Source organism: Pseudochaenichthys georgianus, chromosome 6 (assembly GCF_902827115.2).
Source record: "Pseudochaenichthys georgianus chromosome 6, fPseGeo1.2, whole genome shotgun sequence".
Lineage (NCBI taxonomy): Eukaryota > Metazoa > Chordata > Actinopteri > Perciformes > Channichthyidae > Pseudochaenichthys > Pseudochaenichthys georgianus.
The window spans coordinates 13,955,696-13,980,594 of record NC_047508.1 but is presented as its reverse complement, the minus strand read 5'-3'; the positions used below and the strand labels follow the sequence as shown (position 1 = coordinate 13,980,594).

General features: G+C 41.7%; 1 protein-coding gene across 2 annotated transcripts in view; it reads left to right on the top strand.

Moving 5' to 3' along the window:
• The window catches only part of ccnd2a (cyclin D2, a), a 180,618-nt gene that overhangs the window by 142,332 nt on the left and 13,387 nt on the right, over window positions 1–24,899 (top strand). Inside the window, exons 1-3 of one of the 2 annotated variants that reach the window (XM_034084712.2) lie at window positions 18,361–18,779; window positions 20,156–20,371; window positions 23,165–23,324. In XM_034084712.2, the coding sequence (XP_033940603.1) occupies window positions 18,585–18,779; window positions 20,156–20,371; window positions 23,165–23,324 (571 nt within the window). In that variant the 5' untranslated portion in view covers window positions 18,361–18,584. Of the gene's footprint in view, window positions 1–18,360; window positions 18,780–20,155; window positions 20,372–23,164; window positions 23,325–24,899 lie in introns of those variants that run through there. The other variant, XM_034084713.2, reaches the window with a different exon arrangement.

Genomic DNA, 24,899 nt, shown 5'->3' with positions numbered 1-24,899 from the left:
GGAGGTCTGGAACTCTGACCTCTGACCCCAAAGCGAAGCGGATGCCACCATGGTGAAAATGTGAGAGGTGAGGTATGTGAGCCCCCCGAGCCCTGGCGGAAACCATTCCCCCCATGATGAATGGGATGTTAGCATTGACACAAATTGGCCCATAATAATGACACAAGGCCGCTAAGCACACAGACACAGAGTGACAGAGTGGGAATTACAGAGTGAGGGAGCAGGGAGAGAGAGAAGGAGACGAGAGGGAGACTGAGAAGAGATGAGAAACTCTTGGAGTTAAGAATTACCTTACCCCAGTGGGACTAACAGAGAGGGGGGAGGTAGATTTATGGCTAAGGGTATCTTTGGTGTTTTCTCTCCACTCTGCTCAACGGTGGGATTGTAGAAAGACCTGAAGTGCATAGGGCCCCTGACACACACACACACGCACACACACACACACACACACGCACACACACATGCAGACTGAGATAGAGACACACTTGGTTCGTGGGATTGTTAGCTTTAGCTTCTAGCTGCATGCATCCTCCTTTCTCTTTATAACCCCCCCCCCCATTCTATCCAATCCAAATCCGTGTTTACATCACTTCCTAGCGCCACATACGTCCTGCTATAAATAGATGCTGACTTCCCAGGCTGAATGAGAGGAAAACAGCAGCATCCCTTTTTATAGCTTCGGCATGACACAGCATGTTGATGCATGCTCCTTTTTTTCCTCTTCCGTCTTCCAAAACAAGGCATCCCTCTGTCTTTGAGGAAACACATGTATTAGATTAGGCATGTTGGGAGGCAAAGGTCACACTCCTGTCAGTAATTGAAATGCGATTATGTATGAGCTAACATGATTACAGGGGTGAGGGGCTGGAGGAGGGTGATTGAAAGGTGAATGCCAGCCTGTGATGTGCGACTGCTCCCTTATTCCACAGTAGACATTCCTGGGGTAATGGAACATGAATGAGTCCGCCGCCTTCGTCCCGATGGGGAATGAGCAGAAGTGTATCCCTCAGAGTTCTACCCAAGGAACCAATGAAATACAGAGTCTCAGTGACCCAAACCTGACCTGGGACCTGAGCTTCCAAACATTCAGTCCAGGTCTAATTGGCTGGGTCAGATCCCGTTTTATTGCAGAGAATCCCGTCTGTCTAACGCCTGAAGCCCATAGGAGGAAGTGCACCAGGCGTTGAAGCACACTTTCCTGAAGGCCAAACGGTGGGAAAACACCTTCTTTGTCATTCGTGCCATGGGACCAAGAAGACTTGTTCTCATTGACTAACATAAGAAAAGAGACATATGTAAATACACTTAAATAGTGCTTATCATTAGGTTCTAAAGATTATAACATTTGCTAAGAGCACAAGTTATATGAGCTGAGACGGGACCTGACGGATCAGCTTTAGTTTAGGGAAAACCTAAGTGCGCATGCACCATTGCCACAATGAAAGAGATCGCTGGAACATCTGGGTATCTTTGTACTTAAAAGACGAGCTGGATGGCTTTATGCACCAATGAGCAGCTTGGAAGGAAATAAACAGGCTCTCGCCTACAACTCTATATCCATTTCTATTCATCCATCCATGGAAGGGACCTGATGTTAGCTATGAATACATGTGGCGTCATCATCATAGGAAAAAAGAAAATGTCTGCCAATGTTCTCTCTTATTGGATTATTCGAGCACTCAACATTTTGAAAATGAATTATGTGGAGTTGTACTTGTTTGTGTTAAGGCGACATCCCTTTAGCGCCATTGTGTGTATCTCCTGACCTACCAGCATTCACTTGCATGATGAGGACAGGATCTGACACATTTCTGTCAACTGCAGAGGGTGTGAACGGCAGTGGCAGAAGTGCACCAAAAAAGAGAACACTGCATATTAAAGAGGAGAAGAAGAAGACTGTGTTAGATTTCAGACAGATTTTTAAACACGCACACACAAATGACTTGCAAGCTCCATGAGGTAGGAAATGCATTCAACATGTGTGCTAGCCCTCAGGGAGACACACAATACATGTTAGCAGGGAAATATGAATGTAAACAAGGCAGGGTTTGTTTACATTCATCACAAAAAGCATACCTTTAACTGAAGTCAGAGAGAAAGCTGGGGAAAGGGAACAAACCCATTAGCCATGAAGGAGTCAGTAGGCCTATCAAGTCAACACAATGTAATTACCGGTGAAAGCACGCCTGTGTTTCTCTGAGCTGAAGGGAGGAGAGCCGTTTGGGATATCCAGATAGATCACTCAGAGGAGATGAAAGAGAAGAGAGATGTCACCTTATTGACACTGAGGCATGCAGGGCCGACTTTTGAGAAACGTCTTGCCTGAAACTAACTCAATTAGCAGGAAAACAAACAATACCTATGTTGACAGTTGGGAGTTATGCTTAACAAAAGAAATGGATTCCGCCTATATGGTAATGCAAACCCTAGACATACAGATTTTGTTCTTAAAAGACGCGATTACGTAGACATTAATCTTGCAATCATTCTAATTAGAGTCCCTAATGAATGAATGACCCAACCGTTAACATCAACTCTAAATCAATTCATCTGCAAACATGTGTGTTAATATCATCAGACCATGTGATCCTTGTTCATCTGACGGAAATGTAAAAAAAGAAAGAAAAAAGTCCCACCCTCCAACTTCACTGAGAATGTAATGTTATTCTTTGAATTCAATACATAGAGTATGCTAATGAGGGAAACAAGCGGTTCAGCTTGTAAACAAATAACTCATTGATAGTTATAGTTATAGTTATTGATAGTAGCACAGTGTTTGTGTCTTTGCTGTTTTTTTGTAATTTAACAGAAATCCCAGCAGCTTGACTTTCTCCCACAATATTAATAATTATGAACATAATAATAAGTCAACTTTACTTAAATATCATCTTTCAAAACATACAGTAGTTACAAAGTGCTTTGCACAGTGAACAAGTGAACTAAACAACAGCAGATAGAAAAATAATACAACAAGAATAAATATATTAAAATTATGATTCATATTTCAATCAAATTAATTGAAGATACATGTATGTGTTTAACAGCTGGGACTCAATCATAGCCACGAGTGGTTGATCAGACTTTCAATGATGTTCATTCTGTAGTTTGTAAGCTAAACCAAGTAGGAAGCAACCACAATTGACAAAATTCAAACATACAAAAAAAGAACCCTTTAACTTCCTAGCCGACTTATAGCCTATGGTAGAAGCAAAGGAAGCATTTAACCCTCCTGTTGTCTTCGGGTCAAATCTGACCGATTTACTACTTTCATCAATCATAACTTTTATTTATTTTGTTTACATTCGATTGCATTAAGGCTTTATGATATCCTTCACAGTAGACATTTGACATTTTGGATGATTTAGTCAACTTTGTAACACCCATAGCGTTCCCGGTCATAAAGAAAAGGAATTAGTAACCATCCGGATCAGATAAAACACACACACAAACACACACACACACACACACACACACACACACACACACACACACACACACACACACACACACACACACACACACACACACACACACACACACAGACACAGATGTGAGGCGGCAGTGGCTCAGTCTGTAGGGACTTGGTCTTGGAACCGAAGGGTCGCTGGTTCACGTCCTGATCGGACCAAAAATGATATGGAGTGAGCTGGTAGCTGGAGAGGTGCCAGTTCACCTCCAAGGCCACTGCCGAGGTGCCCTTGAGCAAGGCACCTAACCTCAAAACGGCTCCCTGCCCCAGGTACCTGGCAGCCTCTCTGCTCTATCTTTCCTATCTGCGTGTGCTTTTGTGTGTGTGCATGTATATCCTCCCTGTGTGTGTAATGTGTGTAAACACAACAGAGTGGGGAAAGACATTTCCCTGTAAGGGATTAATAAAGTGTATCTTCTTCTTGTCCCCCCCCCCCTTATGTGAATCACACCTGGCACTCACAAACACACACACACACACAGAACAATTTGACACATTTCCCGCTCTTATGTGCCCATCCCCCCACATGGATCACACCTGGCACATGCAATACATGTTCAGTGTCTATTCTTTGTATATTTACTGCAGCTTTTCATGTATAGCCAGTGGCGGCTGGTGGGAATTATTGTAGGTGCGGGGCTATTGTAATGGTGAATAAACCACACGGGGAACAATTTGAGAAACGACCCCTTAAATGATGACTTCTGGTGATGTTAGAGATATGAGAAGACTGATCAATACCTCCATAATCTTCAGTGTGGTTAGCTATGAATCTTCCAAACACCTTGTCCTGGACATAGTTTTTACAGTAAACTGTGCAACAGTACAGTAGGTCCACACAAACTTCAGAACACCGGTTCTTTAGGAACACTCAAATCATTGAATTCCCATTTAAAATCAGGAGACTAAATATGAACATTATATGCAGACAGACGTGGTTCATAAACACAGAAATATTAAAACAGACCATTAAGGCAAAAAATCTAGTTTGATGGATGCTGTTAAAACTCAACTATATACAATAATGTGTGTGTGTGTGTGTGTGTGTGTGTGTGTGTGTGTGTGTGTGTGTGTGTGTGTGTGTGTGTGTGTGTGTGTGTGTGTGTGTGTGCGTGTGCGCGTGCGTGCGTGTGCGCGTGCGTGTGTTTATATATCACGGGCACATGGTATCTGTCCCCGGCTGTTTGAAGAGCAAGCATGGGAAACAAAAGTTACAATCACACTCCCTAATTGACATAATTAATAGATAGGTTAGCTTCTCGCCATCATTCGCTGTGTCCCACTGATTAACGATCGTAACTGAAAGGCTGCCTGTCAAGCGTAAACATTCAGCCACGTGACTCGCAAACTCTCGCAAGAGTTTTACACAAGATGGATCCTTTCAAGCCATAACCCTGCACCGGGCGCTGACATAGGCGCCCGGTGATCATCAGATTTGACGACGCTGATTGGCTGAAATGATGTTTCGGAGATATAGTTTACAAATAGCAACAGTCAGCTGCTAGTGGCTGCTGCTGCACTGGAGGGCTCCTCTCTTAGCGCCCAGACGAGAGAGGGTAATGATACACGGCCAAGGCCAGGCAGGAAACATGTGACTTATCAGTAACTTTAGACATCGTAACACAATTTTAAACGAGATGTTATTGTATATTATACATTTTACTGATACCAATTATATAATATTTACCTTGTTCATTAAAAATAAAAATAAAAAATATATTATTTTTTTTAAATATATTTATTTATTTAATGTGGGAAGAGGTGGGGCGGCGCCCCTAGCGCCCCTGTGGGCTGGCCGCCACTGTGTATACCAGTAGTCTGATACAATATTTACAGTTTGAAAGGGTGTTAAATGACATTTGGTGATGATTAATGGGTTTTGTATTAATGTAATAGCAGTTAAAACCGGACCGGTCAAATTTGACCGCGAACACCAAAGTAAGGGGGGGAACACGAAGACTATAGGAGGGTTGAGTCTACAAACATCAGGCAAATAAACTCTGAATCTACAGTGCTCCAGGTGTGCTCCAGGTGTGCTAGGATCCGTGCGGAAGACAAGTCTCAGCCGGAGCGTTAATGCATAGGAGTTATTTACACTGGGGACGCTGGGGACATGTCCCCTCCACTGTTGGAAATGGCCAATTCTGTCCCCACGACTTGTTAAAATGTTCAGAAAATAGTGTGCACTAAGAATTAGAAAGGCTGCACAATAAACCATGTGCAATCTGGAGGGACTGTTCTCACTCCCTGGGTGTATTTCTGGTAACCCCACGTTTAATATTAGTATAACTGAATAGAGAATCACTTTGTAGTTACTGCACTAGTTGTCATATATATGTATATACAGCATACTGTATACGTATATAAATATGTATGTATTGTTTGCAGGGGGTGTTAAATGCAGTAGTATTTTCCCCACCACTTTTACTAACAAAGTGACCCCCATGCATTAATGGCTCCTTATTATTCTGATTATAATGTTGGATATTATTTAAATATTGGGGTACAATAATAAACATGGTCTGTAGTACACACATCCTTGTGCATAACTGATCTGCTTTGAACAAGTAGAGCTTGTTGTCATTAAACAAAAAATGTAATACAGTGGTGAAAAGAAATGAATCAAAGTGAATAGTTGTTTGTCGCTCTGTGTTTGTATGCAGCAGACAGTGAGTCTGTGCATGTTGCATAATGACATGTGTATGTGTGCACGTATAACGGCAGTGCATCTGATAATGCGTGACAGTGCTGCAGCAGAAGGGCTCTGCACCTGATGAACCTGGTGGCACACTCTCCATCAGCTCTCAGGTGACACCGCTCTACATGTGGCACAAAGTGCACCGCCGCGCTGTGAGAGTCAGTCTCTCCAGCACACACTCGTAGCAGCTTTCATTCATTGGAAGTGTAACACTTGTCACACTTCCAACCGAGAGAGTCTGCAGAGGCACAGCAGATATTGTGATAAGAATAAACTCATCACAACAAACAGGTGCAACCAGCAAACACAGGAACTGCTCCATTCTGACCCTGAAAGGACTTTTCCTCCTCCAGCTGTCTTCAGGGTTTTCGTTACTTAATGCCACTTTGTTCAGCCCTATGATTCACCCAGGAAGTGGCATTTGCAGAAGTAGATTCCCCTTAGTGATAATGGGGACATGTTCAATTGTGTTTTAAAAACTGAAAATGAAAAAAAAATGTATACCCAAAATAAACAAAGAAACATAATTACCAGCGCGGTTTTCCTTCTTCTTATCTTAACTTCACTTTATCCTTAAATACTTCTCTTCATTAATGACTCAACACTGCAATGCATATGAACACATTGGATGAAAGTAACTTAGTACATTTAGTTTACTTAAGTACAAGTGTGTGGAACTTTTACTTTACAGGAGTATTTTTTCATTTATTACTACTTTATACTTCTACTACATTTTGGAAGCATTATTTACAAGTTATTTTATAATTTCAGATTTGGACACACAACACTAAAGAGAAACTAAAATGATTATTATTTGGAATAGATTAAGCCATCCAATATTATATTTAAGTAACTAAAACCAAAAGTGCGTTCACAGAAAATGTATTGGCAGCAATTTTGCTAAGAATATTCATGTTAAAAAATATGTCACACTTCCAGCTTCTTGAATGTGCAGATGTTCTGCTTTTGCTTAAAACTATTTAAAAGTATTTAATATTCATATTTTCTTAGTTTTTTCTACAATCAGTACTTTGAATCCAAATACCTTAAGTAAATGTTCCTAGTACTCAATGCAATACTTTTACTCAAGTAAAGAATCTGACTACATTTTCCACAACTGTGAATAAACAGAATTTGACACATTACATAACAGCGTTCTTTTCCATTTAAGAAGTGGGTTTTCCTTTACAATTAAACATCGAACATTTTAAATATTAAATAATAACAAATGTTGTTTTTGTCTTCTCTCTTGTTCACAGATGAATGTCTGCTGTGTAGCAATTCACCCAAATCATGATTGGGTTCACAATAGGATTTTCTCACAATTCTTCCAATAAAATGATTGAAGAAAGAAAGATTTATAACAATTTTGAATTTAGAAAATTACTTTGACCATCAAATCAAACATAATTGTTTTAATCTCTTAAATTGTGTATATAGTAGCAAACAATGCGTAACACATATTCATTTGTGAAAGGGAAACCGAAGATATTGAAAAATGTAAAAACAGATCAAACTGAATTATCATATTAATTATTTAGTTTCCTATTCTCTTGCAATATTTACAAAAATACTGATTTATGAAGTGATCTCTGTGGATAATTCAGCTCCTACTAATGACAAATAAAAGAATTTTCATTTTTTATCTCACCAATTTGAATCGTCAAATATTTGCATCGCTAATTAGCTTTCTCAGGAAGTATGGTTACATGCACAGTAATAAGTGATGTGTGTCTGCCATGTGATCAGTTGTATTAGAATGCCGGGATGTAAACATATAAAGGCAGCGACTAAAATTCAGGGAAAAAGTTTGATTCCACAAAATGTATCCTTCCATTGTTGTGTCTGAGAGAATCACACCAACCTCCCTCTGCCATCATCCAGACCGAGGATGGCCTTTATGTCCCAGAGAAACCCAAACAGGGTCACAGGACAGACTTTCTCTAAACATTCAATTTCATCGTTTGATTTGGGCTTTATTCGTTGGTGTGAGCATCCAACCAATGGTTCCTCATTTTGAATAATAAGAACATATATTCTACAAATGCATACCGATACTATTAAATATTCAATAATAATTAAATGTATCTATCGTTAGTAAAAAGTAAACATATTTGATCAAATTTAATTAAAATAAACGAAAACATGTCTCCCATTTTATTGTAAATCTGGAGATGTTTTATTAGACCTCTTTTATTTTCGGTTGACTCTATTTTGATCCTTATTTTTTACTTGTGTTACTTTGTTGTTAATATGTCACATATTTGCATTGCTTGGCAACAGCTTTGGTCTATGACTACTTCCTGCAGTCATTCACATACATGCAACAGGAAGTAGACTGTGAAAGGATCTATATTTATTGTTAGAATATGCAGAACTAATTACATGTTCATCTAACTGGGCATTAACCAAATAAAGTTAAGAGGAAATAAGTGTGTGATGATTGCAAGATGTTTTTGTTATTTTAAGTAACCACTAATGTTTATTACAATTTAGGATAGATTTTTGATATTATTATTACTTTATTATTACATGTTTGCATAAATAAAAGATACATCAAATAAAGTGAGAATGATGTTACTGCATCACAATCTTCGCTTTAACCGCTGCAGGGTTTAAACCTTCATTTAATTAAAGTGCTGTATGGTAAAGGAGATTAGAATGAAGAACTTTAATGGGAACTTTTTAAGTGATTTCTACTTGATTTCCACTAAATCAAGTAGAAACCATTCTTTACACTGCCAGTTCAAGTTTGTGAAGTGAAACAATGTCAATGCTTTGATTTACTGTAGATGATTGACCATCAAAGAAATTCCGAGACAAGTAGGTCAACAAACATCTTAATCCATCGAAATACATTATTTGAAATGCACTCACATCAAAAAGCCTACATTGTTTGCAGAATGTTTTCTGTTCTTCCTTTGAAATAAAAGCTGTTGCAATTTGCGTGGATTTTTAAGTGTTGTCAACAAGCTTTTATTCCAGGCTGACTGACTCATTGAGGATTTATTGTCAACGTTAGAATCAATTCCAAGCATTGTCATCCCCTTGTTCCACTATATGTTGTCAACATCATGAAGCCCACAGCTGCTCTTCTCGGAACCCCCCGAAAGGAGCCTCTGAGCGCAGACCCTCCCCGACAGAGAGTGGTACCCCACCTCGCACTTGTCCAACGTTATCATGGGATGTACATTAGATACTCTGACTGTAGACTGGAGATGACTGGAGGTGGGCCTCTTTCCTGCTCCCATTTCTCTTTCTTTCTTTCGCCTCCCTATGCACCCCCCCTCCCCTCTCCCTCCCTCCCTCCCACCTCCCTCCCCTCTGTAATGTCTCAGCTGTTCCCTGCAGGCAGGGCTCTCTGACTGAGTGCCTGCTCTGTTATGGGTTCATTGGGCTGGTATGTGGCAGGAATCTTTGGATCAAGGTAATTTCACACTGTTCAACTTTTTCCCAGGCTGTTAAGCTTCCTTTTACCTTTGTGCCACTCGGAGTGCGAGATAGGGAGCGACACATGTAGCCGTTAAACACACACAGTGGCTCAGAGGCTGACGCCACCAGCGGAGCCCAGGGAGAGACTTGAAAGATACGGCCGATAAATTACAGTCCAACACCTCAGTTTCCCAAAAGGATCAGATTATTGCGGGCTGGTGGGGAGGATGGCGCACATTCATGTGTGGTGCTGTAATGAAGCTGCACGTCTGCCAGGGGCGCCGCTGTGTGCCCCCCCCCCCCCTCATGTGTCTCTATCACTGATCACTAAGACGATCAGACCGAGAGTGTGTGTGTGTGTGTGTGTGTGTGTGTGTGTGTGTGTGTGTGTGTGTGTGTGTGTGTGTGTGTGTGTGTGTGTGTGTGTGTGTGTGTGTGTGTGTGTGTGTGTGTGTGTGTGTGTGGTGTGTGTGTGTGTGTGTGTGTGTGTGTGTGTGTGTGTGTGTGTGTGTGTGTGTGTGTGGTGTGTGTGTGTGTGTGTGTGTGTGTGTGTGTGTGTGTGTGTGTGTGTGTGTGTGTGTGTGTGTGTTTTATCTGTCATTGTTAAGGTATTTCTCATCGGCTGGTGATGCATCTTCTCTCTGAGGGAGTTCTTTATTGAAGGGGTCTGTATGCTTTGGGGGTGTTCCCTTCAGAGGGAGTTTCTCTCCCACACATGTTCTGTGCCTGAAATGCCTTTTTTACTTCCGTAACATAGTGACATCACGTTGGAAAATGTGTGCTTCTATTAATGCTCATACACATTGAACGTGATTGACCAGTCACAACAGAGCCGGCCAGCTAACCAATCAGAGCAGACTGGGCTCTGGTTTCAGACAGAGGGTGAAAAGAGGTGCTGCAGCACAGGTAGTATGAGAAAAATAAAGAGCTTTTTGAACATTAGAGCATGGAGACATGTCCCAGTAGAGACACAACCTATAAACCGTGAGCATAGGGCCCCTTTAATATTTGTATTTCTTTATTGAGTTGTTGGGATTTCAATTTGAAGCAAAACACAGTGTCTCTATTGTACACACCACAAAGAGAACGGAAGGATAATAATTAAAAATAACTCTTTGTGCTGCGGGAAGTCCTTTGACAAAAGCATGGACACACTAGAGTGAAAATATGTTGTAATCAGCTCCTCTTGGATACATTTCCTCTCCTGGGATGCTGATGATATGACTATCAAATGATCAGGTTTATCACCTGCCCCCAAACAAACATCCCACAGTGTTTATTATTAGTGACAGCAGACATGTGATGCATCTGTGTGCACTGTGCCACCGGTCACATCTGCAGCAGAGATAAGGAAACAAGAGCAACAGTAGCGGCGCCCATGGTTTCTTCAGGTGTTCACTATATTTGGTTGTTGGGGGTTTCTTTTTCTTTTTGGGTTATTTCGGGAACTATATGGTTAACTTTGCATCACCTCTGTGGCTGTTTGACACAGTCAATGTACACAGGCAGCGTTCCTTTTGTCCATTGTTGGGAGTGGTATATGATTCATAGATTAAACAAGATTTGCATGAATGGCTTGAGTTATTGGGTTATTCCGCAGCTCGATCACTTTGCACGCACGTAACTGTGTAGCTAGTTTCTCAAAGCATGTACTGTGTTGCTTTGGGTTGCTCATATCACTTACTTTCAAATAGGGCTGCCTCCTTTTAGTGGAAAAAATGGTCTTTTGGCTTTGAGACTAAGATTTCTTCAGCCCTTGTTTATGTATTTTTCATTCTTCGTGACTTATTTCCAAGCAAACCTCTGGTAAACACAATATTTAAAGTGACGCTATTGCATGTTACTTTTTGGAGAAACTCAATTTTATAGATCTGTCGATTAAATCAACTAACTGATAAGTTGGCAACAATCGTAGCAGTGTTGGTCAACAACTTGGATTTTCCTGCAATGATTTGCTTTGAGATAAGTTCTGATCGGTGCCACTATTCAGATGCCAGCACGTTTTTGTTTGGTAAGCCCAGCCGTGAGATTCCTTTGACCTCAAGCTCAGTGTGTTTTAGTCTGAGCAGCTTGTTGTGATTCCAGGTGGAAGTCTTCAGGATGTTGATTCTCCCGAAGCACAAAGAGACACCATTTTCATACAATCTGGGGAGACTTTTTTCCTGCAAAAATGTAGTTATTGTCTTGACGTTCACAACCTCTCCCAAGAAGTCCTTGCATTCTGCACCAAGGACTCGGCTGGATTAACAATGCCTTTGTTGTTGGTGTGCGCAGTGAGAGAAGGGAGAGCAATAGGCTGGAGTTGTGCGGTGGTATCAGCAAGCAGCTGTTGCATGAGTGACAAAGTCAAGGGCTAGTGATATGAACATGGGAAAATCCTGGAGGAGCTGGAGGGGAAGAGACAGCAGCAGCAGCAGCAGCAGCTGAGCCGCTCGGCCGCTCTGTGTGCAGCGAGGCAGCCTTCACTGTTGCTGTTATGTGGAGAGAAAAAAAAAAGTGTGAGAAAGCAGTTTATCCTCTGTAGGGCACGGGAATATTGACATTATTTAGCAGCCGGTGCTCCGAACCCACCTCTCTATCTGCTCATTTGGCCCCAGAGTTGATGACCACATGAAAGGTTGCTGGTGAGGTTCAAAAGAAAGGGTCAAGCATGTGAGAGAGGGGAGGGATGGAAGCAGGGAGGAAGGAATGGGGTGGAGGGGTAGAAGAAAGGTAAATGGATACCAGACGTGTGTTTCTGTGTTCACTGAAGGTTTGGCCAGGGCTGCCAGACCTTATTGTTCCAGCCACTCCCACAACAACCTCTGTGTTCTTTGTGTCGGTCATGTGCAAGAAGCTGAGGGTTTAGGGCACGATAAGCCAATATATGATGTTGTTTGTGTTTATTGTTATGTGAAAAAAGAGACAAGTTATTCCTGATCAACGTAGAAATGGTGTTGGCGTTTGCGCAGAAGGAGACAGCTACTCCCAAAGCTTCGAAATGCTTTAGTGTTATGTCCTACTGATTCTTTATCGTCCCATGGCATTTCTTCCTTGGATGTCTTTTACGTAATCTCAACTGATTTGTCAGAAAGTGACACAAACATACCATCAGTTGTGTCATCTCTGATGGTGTGTCGAGCATAAAGCAGGTCTGTCAGTTAAGGCTTTTAGCTTAATGTAAGGGTATCACAGATTAAAGAAATCAATCTGCTGTTGAAGGCACTTTAATGCATGTTTACCAGATGCTCTGAAGCCATCTCCATGAGGTCGACGTCTTCTTTCAACCTGCCGCCTCGTGCTCATCAACATGTTGTCCTAAAGGTGTCAGCAATTAAGGCTTTCTTCTTCACGTTTGTGTTTATCTTCGCACTGCCCCTTTGTTTCTTTTCCAGCAAATGAGATAAGGGCATGTCTTAAAGAATTTCGGGAGGACATGTTTGCATGAAGAATTTCTGAAGGAGTCTGAGGGAAGTCTGCAGGGCGAGCGCTCGGTGCCAGAGCTACATTGTTGTAGCATCTCGTCATGGGGGGGGAATGCCACAGGTGGTTAGTGGATGTGTCAGGGACAAGCTGCTGGAAACATCATACACTATCATTCTCCTGACACTGCATGACTTAGATGCATCCATTGCTATCAGAGAAGGTTGTATTTATCATATCAGCTGATTGATGGACAGGTATTTCTCTCGTATTTTGAGAGACAATTCTTAACTTTTTCGCAGTTTTTTCACATATTTCCATCTTGAATGACAACATATGTATGAAAAATGTTCAATGATGTTATTGGTGCAGTGCCCACACATCTATACAGCCAGGAGAGATTCCTGTTGGTTCTGCATGTACATGGTTGTTGATGCATTAAGGTTGTGTGATTATTTAGATCCTGACTACACAGTTTAAAATGTGGGCGTAGAAAACCTTAACAATTACCGGTTTTGTGTTTGCCAACTGTGTTTCATGGATTAGTGACATGCAGAAGGCAGTGGAGCATTCTAACACACAACCCGCGCAAAATGTTTTTGCACGTCTACATTTTAAACAGTTTGTGATGTGCCAAACAGTCCGGTGGAGTTCCAGTTCAGTTTTGCATGCAGTCTGGTGTTTTTGTAATCATGGATGAGTAGCTTTTCTCAGTGTTGTTGTTGTTTGGCACACACATCTGCAATTACTCAACCACGGAAAAACACGGCAATAATGGGGAAATGTGGGCATGATAAACAAATTCTAGTGAATGGAGTGATGTTTTCAGGTGAACAACATTGTGATTCAACAGTTGCCATCAGACAGTGCTTCTCAAGATCACTTTAGGAGCATGTCGAGCACTAGAAAAGTATGTTTTATTAAACGTCACAATGCTTGTTATAAAGAACCTGTTGCTGTTGTTGGTCGCGCTCTTTGAGATGTAGGCATGTTTCCTGATCTGTATTCACACATGCAGGAGGCGACCTGAGAGGTGTAGTTAACAGATGAATGTTGGTTGAAGCAGAAAGGGAGGAGTTTGCAGGAAGTGCCTGTCCTTGCTGTTGGAGACACACCTGCTGCTTTACTGCTGGAATGTACTGTTTTCCTCCTAAACTGCTGTCTTGTGTTACAATATAAATACATGGGTTATAACTCTACACATGAAGACATATTTTAAAAAGGGAAATCAAAGCGATTTATACAACAAATGGTGTTTCCTCTCCCGAATTACAACTTTGTTAACATTCCTCTCTGTGTTCTATTTTTTAATTCAATAATAATACATTTGATATGTTCATATAATCTAAACAAAACAGAATTCAAGCAGATTTATTATCCAGAAAATTAAGAAACGAGCTCATTTGAATTTTAAGCATAACATGTTTCATTTCATGTATGTGGTTTTATCACAAATAATTAAATCCCTGAATTAATTTCAGGAAATAAGTCAGTTCTTGAACCATTGAACAGTAATCTTTTATACTTAGAGTGTTTACCTCTATACACATTGTCCCAATAATTATCCTTAAAATGAATCATGTAAAAAATGTGGATGAAATATATAAACAGTTTGAACATGACTTTTTTAAATAATTCATAAACAATTCAAAATAGACACAGGTGGAATTTCACATAAAACCACCAAAGTCACTTTGTCAGATGAGATTTGTTTAATATTTATTTTTCTTTCAAAGCTCAGAAGAAACATGATGAACAGTTGGATCATGTCAAATAATAAGAACATACTTGTAATGCTTTTATTTAATTTCATTTAATGTCATTGTATGTAAAGGTGCATTTCCTGCTTGCTTGCTGACCTGCTGATGCAGGTGTGTTGTTTTTAGATTGTGTTGGAGGTATTTTATTTACACATACCTCAACAGATCTTATCTATTTAAACTAGTTAGGCTAGTATGAAAACCCTTTTTAAAACAAATAATGATCTTGATATCTATTATTGTATACTTTAACTTTAAGGTTGATGGACATGTAGCCTATTTATAAAACAAGATAACCTGTTTTACATCATCACATTTATTTTACAAAAGAGATGTAATATTTAGTGTGTACATTAATTACTTAAAAATGCATTATTTGTGCATTGTTTTTTTCTAATAAAAAATAATGTAAAATAATTGTTTACATTGCCTAAACAGGCTGTAAAGGGCTTGACAAGTCCGTAGAAAATAGACCTTTCACATGCTATTTAAAAGGCATGCTGTTCAGGTTGCCACGGTGTGTGTTTAGCTAACAAACAAACACAATGAGACCTGCTGATGTCATCTCACTGCTCTTCCTCCTCTGATAGGAGCCTGCCAAATCCCCCTGCTACACCTTTCTCGAGTCATGCGGGACGTTTAATTAGCGTCATAATTCCCATTTTGATGTCGGTAAAATAATAAGAAAAAGAGTCAGTCACCCCGTCAGACACCCCGGGGTGCTGCCTGCTGCTAACGGGCATTTACACAGTGATGAAGAGTCCCTGGTCGCTCCTCACTGCAACAAGTGACCACAGTGATCACTCTTTTATTTTATTCTATTATTGTTATTTAAAGAAACGTGGAAAAATGTGAAGTAGGCGTTAATATGTGTGCTTGTTTTAGATCAAATATAACGTCGGGGATTTTCTGGAATGTACAGGGACTGAAACAAAGCATGGTGAAGGTAGGTCCTGTCACTGGTTTCCAGGAAATAACACACGCTGCATAGAAGTAAGCTTTCCGCGATTCTCTGGATGATTTGTCATACAATTAATTAAAGAAAATTGCATTTAAAACCTCAAAACTGCATTAAAATAAATGTACCCGACAAATATTTCCTGCAGGGTGCAGCGCAGAGAGGTGGTCAAACTTCAGTTTGTATCGACTGTTCCCTTAACGTTACATGTAGACTTTACTGTCCGAACTTCTCACAGTCTTTAGCCTTTGGGGTGTGTTCCGATTCTATTGAGATATGGTAATTGAAAGCTTCCGGGGGCCAACTGCTGCTGGGTCTCTCTCTGAGCACCGCTGGCGTCACTGTTCCGCTGCAGGGTTCAACCTCCACTGGTTATTATCTTAAAGTGTTTGCTAAAGGGGAACGGACCCTGCTTAGAATCCTTCCAAGTTCCTAAGTTATATAATGAGCCTTGTTTAAAGATTGAAAAAGTGTGGATGTACCCTTTAAACCAGCTGGCATTTAACTCGACTCAGACATGGGCACATGGACATGTTGCAGTGTGCTGCTGCTGGTGACGTTGAATGGACCTACTGCTAATTTTCAGGATTTTTTTATATTTATTTATTTGTATTAACCTTCAATTACTTACTTCCGGTATCAAAGCAAACGTGCATTTCTGATATTGGTCATGGTGGTGAGCTGGAGGCACCTGCAGCTTTACTTTGGGTGACTTCTTTCAAACTTTGATAAGTCGTCAATTTGATCAGAAATAGCACATCCCCTAGTTTTCATCATTTATTTTCTTTCTTATTTTAGCTGTATGTAAACAGGATCATTTCAGAATATTCTTGTTGTTGAATGAAGTGAAAGACGTTCTTATCTAATACGAATTGTATTGTTATAGAGTGAATATCACTTCTTTCAACGGAAAGCACCTGCCATTTCAATTTGTTTCTTACTAACTTGAAAGTGTTGCACATTTTCGTGAAGAATGAGGCATTTTGTGAAGTTGAATCGTAGTTTCAAGAAACATTCTAGAAAAGTGTAACTACCCATGATGCAGTGGAAGTGCGGATGTGCCAATCTTAGTGTTTCACCATATGAAACTTTTATTGCACAGAGTAATTTGAAGCATCTTTTCTGACCGAACGAGAGAGAGAGAGAGAGAGAGAGAGAGAGAGAGAGAGAGAGAGAGAGAGAGAGAGAGAGAGAGAGAGAGAGAGAGAGAGAGAGAGAGAGAGAGAGAGAGAGAGAGAGAAGTATCGAAGAAGTCTGCCCAGTAACAATCGCGCAGCCTCGCTCGAGAGCTGAGGAACTATTGGCTATGCAAATAGACACACAGGGAGGAGGAAGCAACTTAGGCAGGGAAAAAAACTTTAAAGAGACATTTCCCCCACTTTTCTCACAAGCATTGCTATATAGTCAAGCAGCCTGGGATGGAAATGACCAGCTCTGAGGACTTTCAGTCCCCAGCAGCATTGCCCTGATGCTCTGCAGTCTCGTTTCATTCAAGCCTCAGTCTTTGAAGTTGACTAAGAATAGGAGGGGGGATTAACATATTTACCCATGCAGATTCTCTTTGTGACTGTTTGTGAGGCTAAATCATTTGGCAGTCATTTTTTTAATTATCTGCTTACTCTCTCAGCTCCGTTTCCACCTGCTTGTTTTCCCATGTAAATTATTACAAAAGCCTAAACAAATAAATACAAAATAATGGAATATAGCACGAACTGGTTGGAAACAGCCTAGTTGGCTTGAGCCAAAGACAGTGACTGTCATCGTTGTGTTATCTTTAACAGAAGATCGTGCTAGAAAAAAACATGTCAACGCTGCTTCACATTTCCTAGAAAGCTATCTCATAAACCACAAGCAGTTTGTGGCTGCAATGAATTGAATAGTTCGTAAGACCATGTGTGTGTGTGTGTATGTGTGTGCGAATGCGTGTGTGAGAATGGGTGGGAGGGTGTTGGTCTGTTCTGTGCACGCGCACGCACATGCATTGCTGTAAGTTAGCATGCAGTGTTGATAGGCACATGCAGTGTATGCGTCGTGCTCTTGGGTTCACTGAGTTTGAAAGAGCTGAACACGAATTAGTTACTTTTTCCCCAATTTCAAACGTATTTAAACTGATATTTCAAATATATTGAAGGTAGCCCTACGCAATAAAGTTGTTATTAAGGCATTCTGTTGAAAAAGTGCAAAATAATGCAACAATGTATGTGTTTGTAGCCTATTATGTCAATGACACTGCACTCCAATCATAATCACAAGGCAACACAGAACATATTAAGAAACAAAAAAGGTCAAATGTCCCCTGTAGTAGGCTACCATGTTCTAATTTAAATCCATTACACACTTACTCAAATACATCCAAAAGAATGTGCTTATTTTAGCGTATAAGAAAGTCTGTAAATGTGAATAAATCTGGTTAAAGTCTCACTTAAATGGATTTATTTTGCATATTCCACTGTATTGTTGTTTTGTTGTGTCAGCTTTATAAATGTTAACATTGAAACACGTTTGCTGAAAGTTGTCGTGTGCGGCAGAGTGAAAGAAAGGGACAGGAGAGCAGCATGTCGCTTCTGGTCTATACAGAGGTAATGAAGTGAATTGCGTCAGTGGCGCATGTAGGGCTGGCTTGAAATGATCTGGGCAGGCGGATGAAAGTAGAGGCGCACTGTGGGGAGAGAGGAAAAAGTTCTCAACAAGGAGAGGCAGGACTACTCTTACGGAGCCCCTGCAGTCTCACTTTTATGCCTCTAAAACACTTTCCCGGCCATCCTTTTGCATTTTTACCCGGCGACGGCGCTTTTACGTTTCCCTGAGAGAAATACGACCTTTTTTTTTTTTTTTTTTTACTTAAGTGAAAGCACCAGCAGCACCATGGAGCTGCTCTGCCTCGAAATGGACACCATCATACGAGCTCGTCCCGATCCAAACCTCCTGTGCGATGACAGAATCCTGCAGAACTTGTTGACCATAGAGGAGAGGTTTCTACCCCAATATTCCTATTTCAAAGGCGTCCAGAAAGATATCCAGCCGTTTATGAGGAGGATGGTCGCTACTTGGATGTTAGAGGTATACCGAAACACCGAGTGCTGACAAGTCTTATTATTTCCGTGCTCGACTTTAAAGCCTCCTGATTTGCTCCATTGCTGTTTTACTGTGCGCTTTTTGCAATTTTGTGGACAGAATATAAGACTTCTAGGTCTCATTTCCGACTGCTTATTCCTCATATTAGCCGAATGTGTCGCTTTCTGTCAATTCTTGCCATTTTTAAAGTATGGTCGCGAAGACATGAAACTTGGAGCTGTGATCTCCGTGCCTCCGGAGACTCTTTCATAAGACTCGCATGTTTTCTGTACGAGCTGCCTGTTAATTCTTTATTGTTATTATTTTAGATTGGCTGAATATTTCCATGCACACGTATGCACTCCCCAATGCAATGCTGCCCTGTGCTGTTCTATCGCCATGTTGGTTTTTTACAGGAGCGCTTGTGCTTTTAAGGGGACTTTACAGTGTCATAAACGCAATAACAGCGGGTAAAAGCCATCGGCAATGACAGAGGAGGGTCTTTTGTGTCCACTGAATATAGTCAGGATGTCTAAAAGCGTTGTAAACATTTTATGTATCTATTTTAAATGTCGGAAGGGACGCGGGCCTTATCTGTCCTTTTGGTCTTCCCCCCGTCGCTATGCCTCTCTCTGGAATTGTGTTCGATTTATGGCACTAGGTTCAATATTTCTGGTCATTACCCACCTTGATCAAACTGGAGACTATGAGAGTTATTTACATGTTATTTTTGTCCCGATCAGACCTACTGAATATTTTTTATTAATTTTTGAAATAAATATATCGGGTCGCCGGTGACGCACATCAGACCGACATCATGCTACTTGGCTTTTGATTTGACGTTTTATTCCTATTTATCGCGCGCAGATTTGGATAGGAATCGTCGGATCTGATACAGAAGACTCACATTAAGATTATGATGTGAAGAAACCCGGTTGAGATAATTTATTTATATTTTTAATTATTTTATGAAAATATGGCGAATGAAAGAAAGAGCGTTTCCGTGTGCTGCGCGGTCGGGGTGTTTTTTGGCTCGCGCTGATTGTGACTTGAATTCGTTTCTTAGTGAATGAACTGCATGAATGTGACTCTTTTGACAGTATATGTCTGACAGTAATTTCATTCTTTATAAAATAATATATTTCGAATTAATTCGTGATGTCGCAACCGATTAGGGCTGGGCGCAGATTCTTGGCCGGGCCCCAACTACGTGTGTCATTGAATTTATATGTGCTCTTTATGTGATTTCACTTTTGTTTCGTTTTCTCATAAAAGTTGTCTATACATTTCAAGTGCTGGAAAATAAGTCAGTTCTGTGCATGGGTGGCTTACTGATTCCAAATGCTGAACATTGTTGCATTGTCTGCTGTGTCTTTATCCAGGTTTGTGAGGAGCAGAAGTGCGAGGAAGAAGTTTTCCCCTTGGCCATGAACTACTTAGACAGATTTTTAGCCGTGGTACCCACCAAAAAGTGTAACCTGCAGCTGCTGGGAGCAGTGTGCATGTTTCTTGCATCCAAATTGAAAGAGACTCGTCCATTAACCGCAGAGAAGCTTTGCATCTACACAGATAACTCCATCAGACCACAGGAGCTGCTGGTAAGCAACAGTTGGTTCAACGTATATTCACTGAATTCACCTTTGATGATTCATGCTATCATCATCATCATCAGCTGCTAAAGCTTTTGTTATAAATGTTGTGTTTCTGTATCATGTTTATTTTTGGGAAGACAGTTTATTTCACTAGTTTAAAGGTATTACAATATGTTCACATTACTCATCCAGCACATTACATCAGATATGGTCATTACTCTCCGTCTGCTGTCCAGTCTCCACTGTGCCTTCATGAAAAGTGAAAGCCTCTCAGTGAAGTGTCCCACAATGGCTCTCTTTACTGTACAAGACCCTCTAGGCTTTACAGTATCCTTCCCGCCTGTGCAATGGTCTCTATCGCCATCAGGTGGCAGATATTTGCACAGAGCAACGAGGTCAGCTTGAATCCCAGCCAAAGTTCTGACTCTGTTCCTGTCAGCGAGAGAGAGGGAGAGACACAGAGAAAGTCAAGTTTGCCTTTTACAGTTTAGCTTTCATCCAAAAATAACCCTGGATGCACACATTGCTGATATTATGTCATGCGTCTATTTTTGATTCGCACACATTTTCCAACGCTGAAATATAGCACAACAATGATGCAGGGTGTGTTATGTGGAGGGTTTAAAAAAATGTCATTCCTCAATGCGGTATATTTGATAAGGCCTGATAATACCAGCTGCCTTCACCAGTGCAACCCAATTAATGAACTCGGTTTGGAATCAGATAAGTGTTTCCCCACGGCTCTGTGGTGCTACATAAACATTCCTCGGTAAACAACAGCCATCCCACCCATGTTGTGAAAGAGGCCACATATTCGGATTCAGACGTGGCTGATGTAGCCCTGCCTCGCTGCCTGACTCTCCTGCAGAATACTCAACTTGGTGAGGTGCTGCTGCTGGTTGATTTCTGATCATTTTATTGCGTGTATTACTGCTGGGATTGCATCGCTAAGCGTATTAGTTGTAGTCCTATGAAGCAGCATGTCATACTGCGCTTTAAAAGAAGACGTCCTACCTTTATGTTCACTGTGAAGACAAAGCCTTCAGTCCTTGAACTGGTTTGCCGGGGCCTCTTCTCAGTGTTTCTGTATATGGCAGTATTTTGGCTGACATGCAGATACAGGAAACAGAGATCAGCTGCTCGGGGCATGTGATCGTTTTTTGTACTCGTCTTTGGTAAGAATTTCTTGTAAAGAGAACCGCAATGTTACAGAAGGTATGACCAGAGGAAGGCAGCAGAAGAAGGAAGTAGTGCCCGCCTGCCTGCCACTCTGTCAGCATAGAGCCTGTGTTGCAAGCCGTTGCTGTATATAGGCTTGAATCGTTCTTGCTGGCACTGGAAAAGGCTTTTTAGAGAGCAGGGAGGTGGCCATGTTGCACACATTACCAAAAGCAATCGACACACCACTGCTGGGCCTTATGATTTGCATATGATCAAATAATTGAATGTGTGAGATAGCGGCGACACACCTCCAAGCAAACAGAGGAAGACACCTTTAACCTTTTAGTCAGGGGTGCTTTCATTTTCTCATCCTCCCACATGCTGTTGCTAGGAATTAAATCACTGTGTATAAAAATAAAGGTGTTCCCCCTCCCCCTCTTTAAATGTCCCTGGCATCAAAGAGATCAGAAAACATAATAAGTCTGAAAAAGGTCACTGATTAGAACATTTCAGCTGGTCAGTGGCAGCCATGTTGAATTGTCTCGTGACTGAGTCCATGTGGTCTCTCTCTCTCTCTCTCTCTCTCTCTCTCTCTCTCTCTCTCTCTCTCTCTCTCTCTCTCTCTCTCTCTCTCTATCTCTCTCTGTGTGTGTGTCACTAAGAAACAAAATGAAGAGCATCACGGTCACAAGGCTGCAGTGCAGTCCGGAACCAAACCACCACATTTTTCCCAAATTAGTCACCAACTCTTTCGTTAATCACCTCCTCCCCTAGGAAGTGAAAGTAACAATACTCTCGTAGAGAACGCCACACCTACACCCCCCACCCCCCTCCACACACACTCACAGAGACACCTATTTCACAAATACTCATCTAGTTTACCATGTGTCATCAAATGTTGCCGAAAGATCCAAATGATGTATGCACGTGCAGAGAAGTTTAAGTCGTCTAAAGATGGCAAAGGTTCATGTTTCCCGTCTTTAATGTTATCTGGCATTTATGAAGACTAAAATGAGAACAATATGCGCTGAAATGGTTCATTGTTGATAAGTCTGAAGGCCTTCGCAGAAAACACAAAGTGCAACAAATAAAAATAGTTACATTATTTGATTACCTGTTGCAAGACTTTTGATGCTTTTAGATGATGAATGGAATGCGATAAGATACAATAATGAACCACTTTTTAATACATAACACAGATTCATTGCTGGTCGATTGCTGGTCTGTTATCACACACACACACACACACACACACACACACACACACACACACACACACACACACACACACACACACACACACACACACACACTATGAGTTAAACCTCCGGTGGGCCTCTTTAGGAAAATCCCCAGATGCCAGACAGACAGACGGGGGGAGACAGTGTGTGAGGTCACCTGCTTGGTGGCGCTGCTGGTGTTTCTCTGTCCCAGGCCCGGCCAAGCAGAGACTAACGTAATAACAATAATGCTTAACCTCAACGCATACTAATGTTTGGGGCCAGAGGCTCGTCACTGGAGGGAAACTAGCTGCAGTACAGGGCTACAGTATGTAAATGTATGGTTGTACTTTGTGTCACTTATTCTTTCTCAGTCCTTCTCATTTTGGGTTTTCTCTCTCGGCTCTCTTCTCTTCAGGAGTGGGAACTGGTGGTGTTGGGGAAGTTGAAGTGGAACTTAGCAGCAGTAACGCCGAACGACTTCATCGAGCACATTGTGAGGAGGCTGCCGCTGCCCGAGGATAAGCTGGCACTTATACGCAAACATGTCCAGACCTTCATCGCCCTATGTGCCACAGGTAGGACACCATGACAGCTTACCAGGAACATGTTATATGTCCTTTTTTCAATTGTCAAGTTTGAAGTTGCGCAAAACTGATCAAAAAGATGTGCGACGTCATCTCGATATCATTTGGTTTTGACACTGATCATGGATAAGCTGCCAAGTCAAACCAAGCGATAATGGCTTGCATCAACATACTTTCTCGTGTTGCAAAACATCTTTATCTGCACATTCTTCTTTCAGCGCTGTGTTAAAGCCCTCTTCTCTGAATACCGTGAGGCAACAGCCGTGTGCTGAGGTGTGCTCTGGGCCAGTCCCAGCCCGCAGTAACTGAAGTGTTACCTGGGATGGGAACATATTCTTCCTGAGAAAGGCATGTGTCATGGAAGGCATTTAAGCGTTAGACTCTTAGGGCTAAATAATCATAATAATGCATTAAAAAATTTATTAGAGCGCTTTTACAGGTGCTCAAAGCGCTTTACAAGTCCACATTACACATATCAGACATGTAAGAGTCATTACTGCGGACATTACCCACAGGAGAAAATGCGGGTAAAGTGTCTTGCCCAAGGACACAACGGCCTGACGCGGTGGCGGCCGAGGCGGGATTCGAACTGGAGTTCACCAACGCCCCTTGATCTGACGTCCATCATTTGTCTTCTCTCAGACCGGTATGTGGTCATGCTTCAGAGGCATATCAGTGGCTTCCAGAGCATCCAGTAACACTTCAAAGCACATTCATGCTGGATGAGGGGCATTCCCATGTCGCACAGGGTCCAGAAGAGGAATGGACAGGGGCGGAGGCAGGCGGCCATTGTCTTTCTGCTCTTGAGGTGAATTGTTCTCTTCAGATCAAACGTCCCGCGAGTGGTGACAGGCAGCCTTTAGCATGATCTGGAGGGACGGAGAAGACGCAGGAGGGAACGGGAGAGTCAGGGAAAGCCGGAGGAGTGTATTGTTTTTGCATTGCCAAGGCATGTCATGTTTTCATATCTCTTTCCCCTGCCGCCTTCCTTCCCTCTTCCCCCCCCCTACTTCTCACGCCTCCCCGCCCTACAGCTGGAGGACATGATAGCTTTCCCATGTTGAGATTCTCTATGGGGCCGGTTTCTCCTGTTTGCGGCACCTCACCTCTCATTCAAAACTGAACAAATGTGCAGAGATAAAAAAAACGTGTCTAAAACAACCTTATTTATCTTAATACTGCTGAGAAGACAACACAATCAACCACAACAAAGGCTGTCGTCTGTTTCTCGTTCTCTGGGTGACCACCACCACCACCAGCACCACCACCAGCACCACCACCAGCAGCAGCAGCAGCAGCGTCCTTTTCTACAGGAGCGCTTCCTACACCCCCCATGGGAAAGTGCTCCTTGTGCTGACATCATTCAGAGGAGTGTGTGAAGTTAGATGAATAGATACAAGGGAGGTGACAGGTATTTACACCAGAAAGCGATGGAATCCCGTGCGCCGATTGTGCGATGGATTTGATAGGCTGAGACACATTTGCAACAAAAGTTCATGTTTGCAACGTTTTTAGGAAAAACCTCTATTTCTCTGCGTCATCTTTTCCTTAACTCTCTGCTGCTAT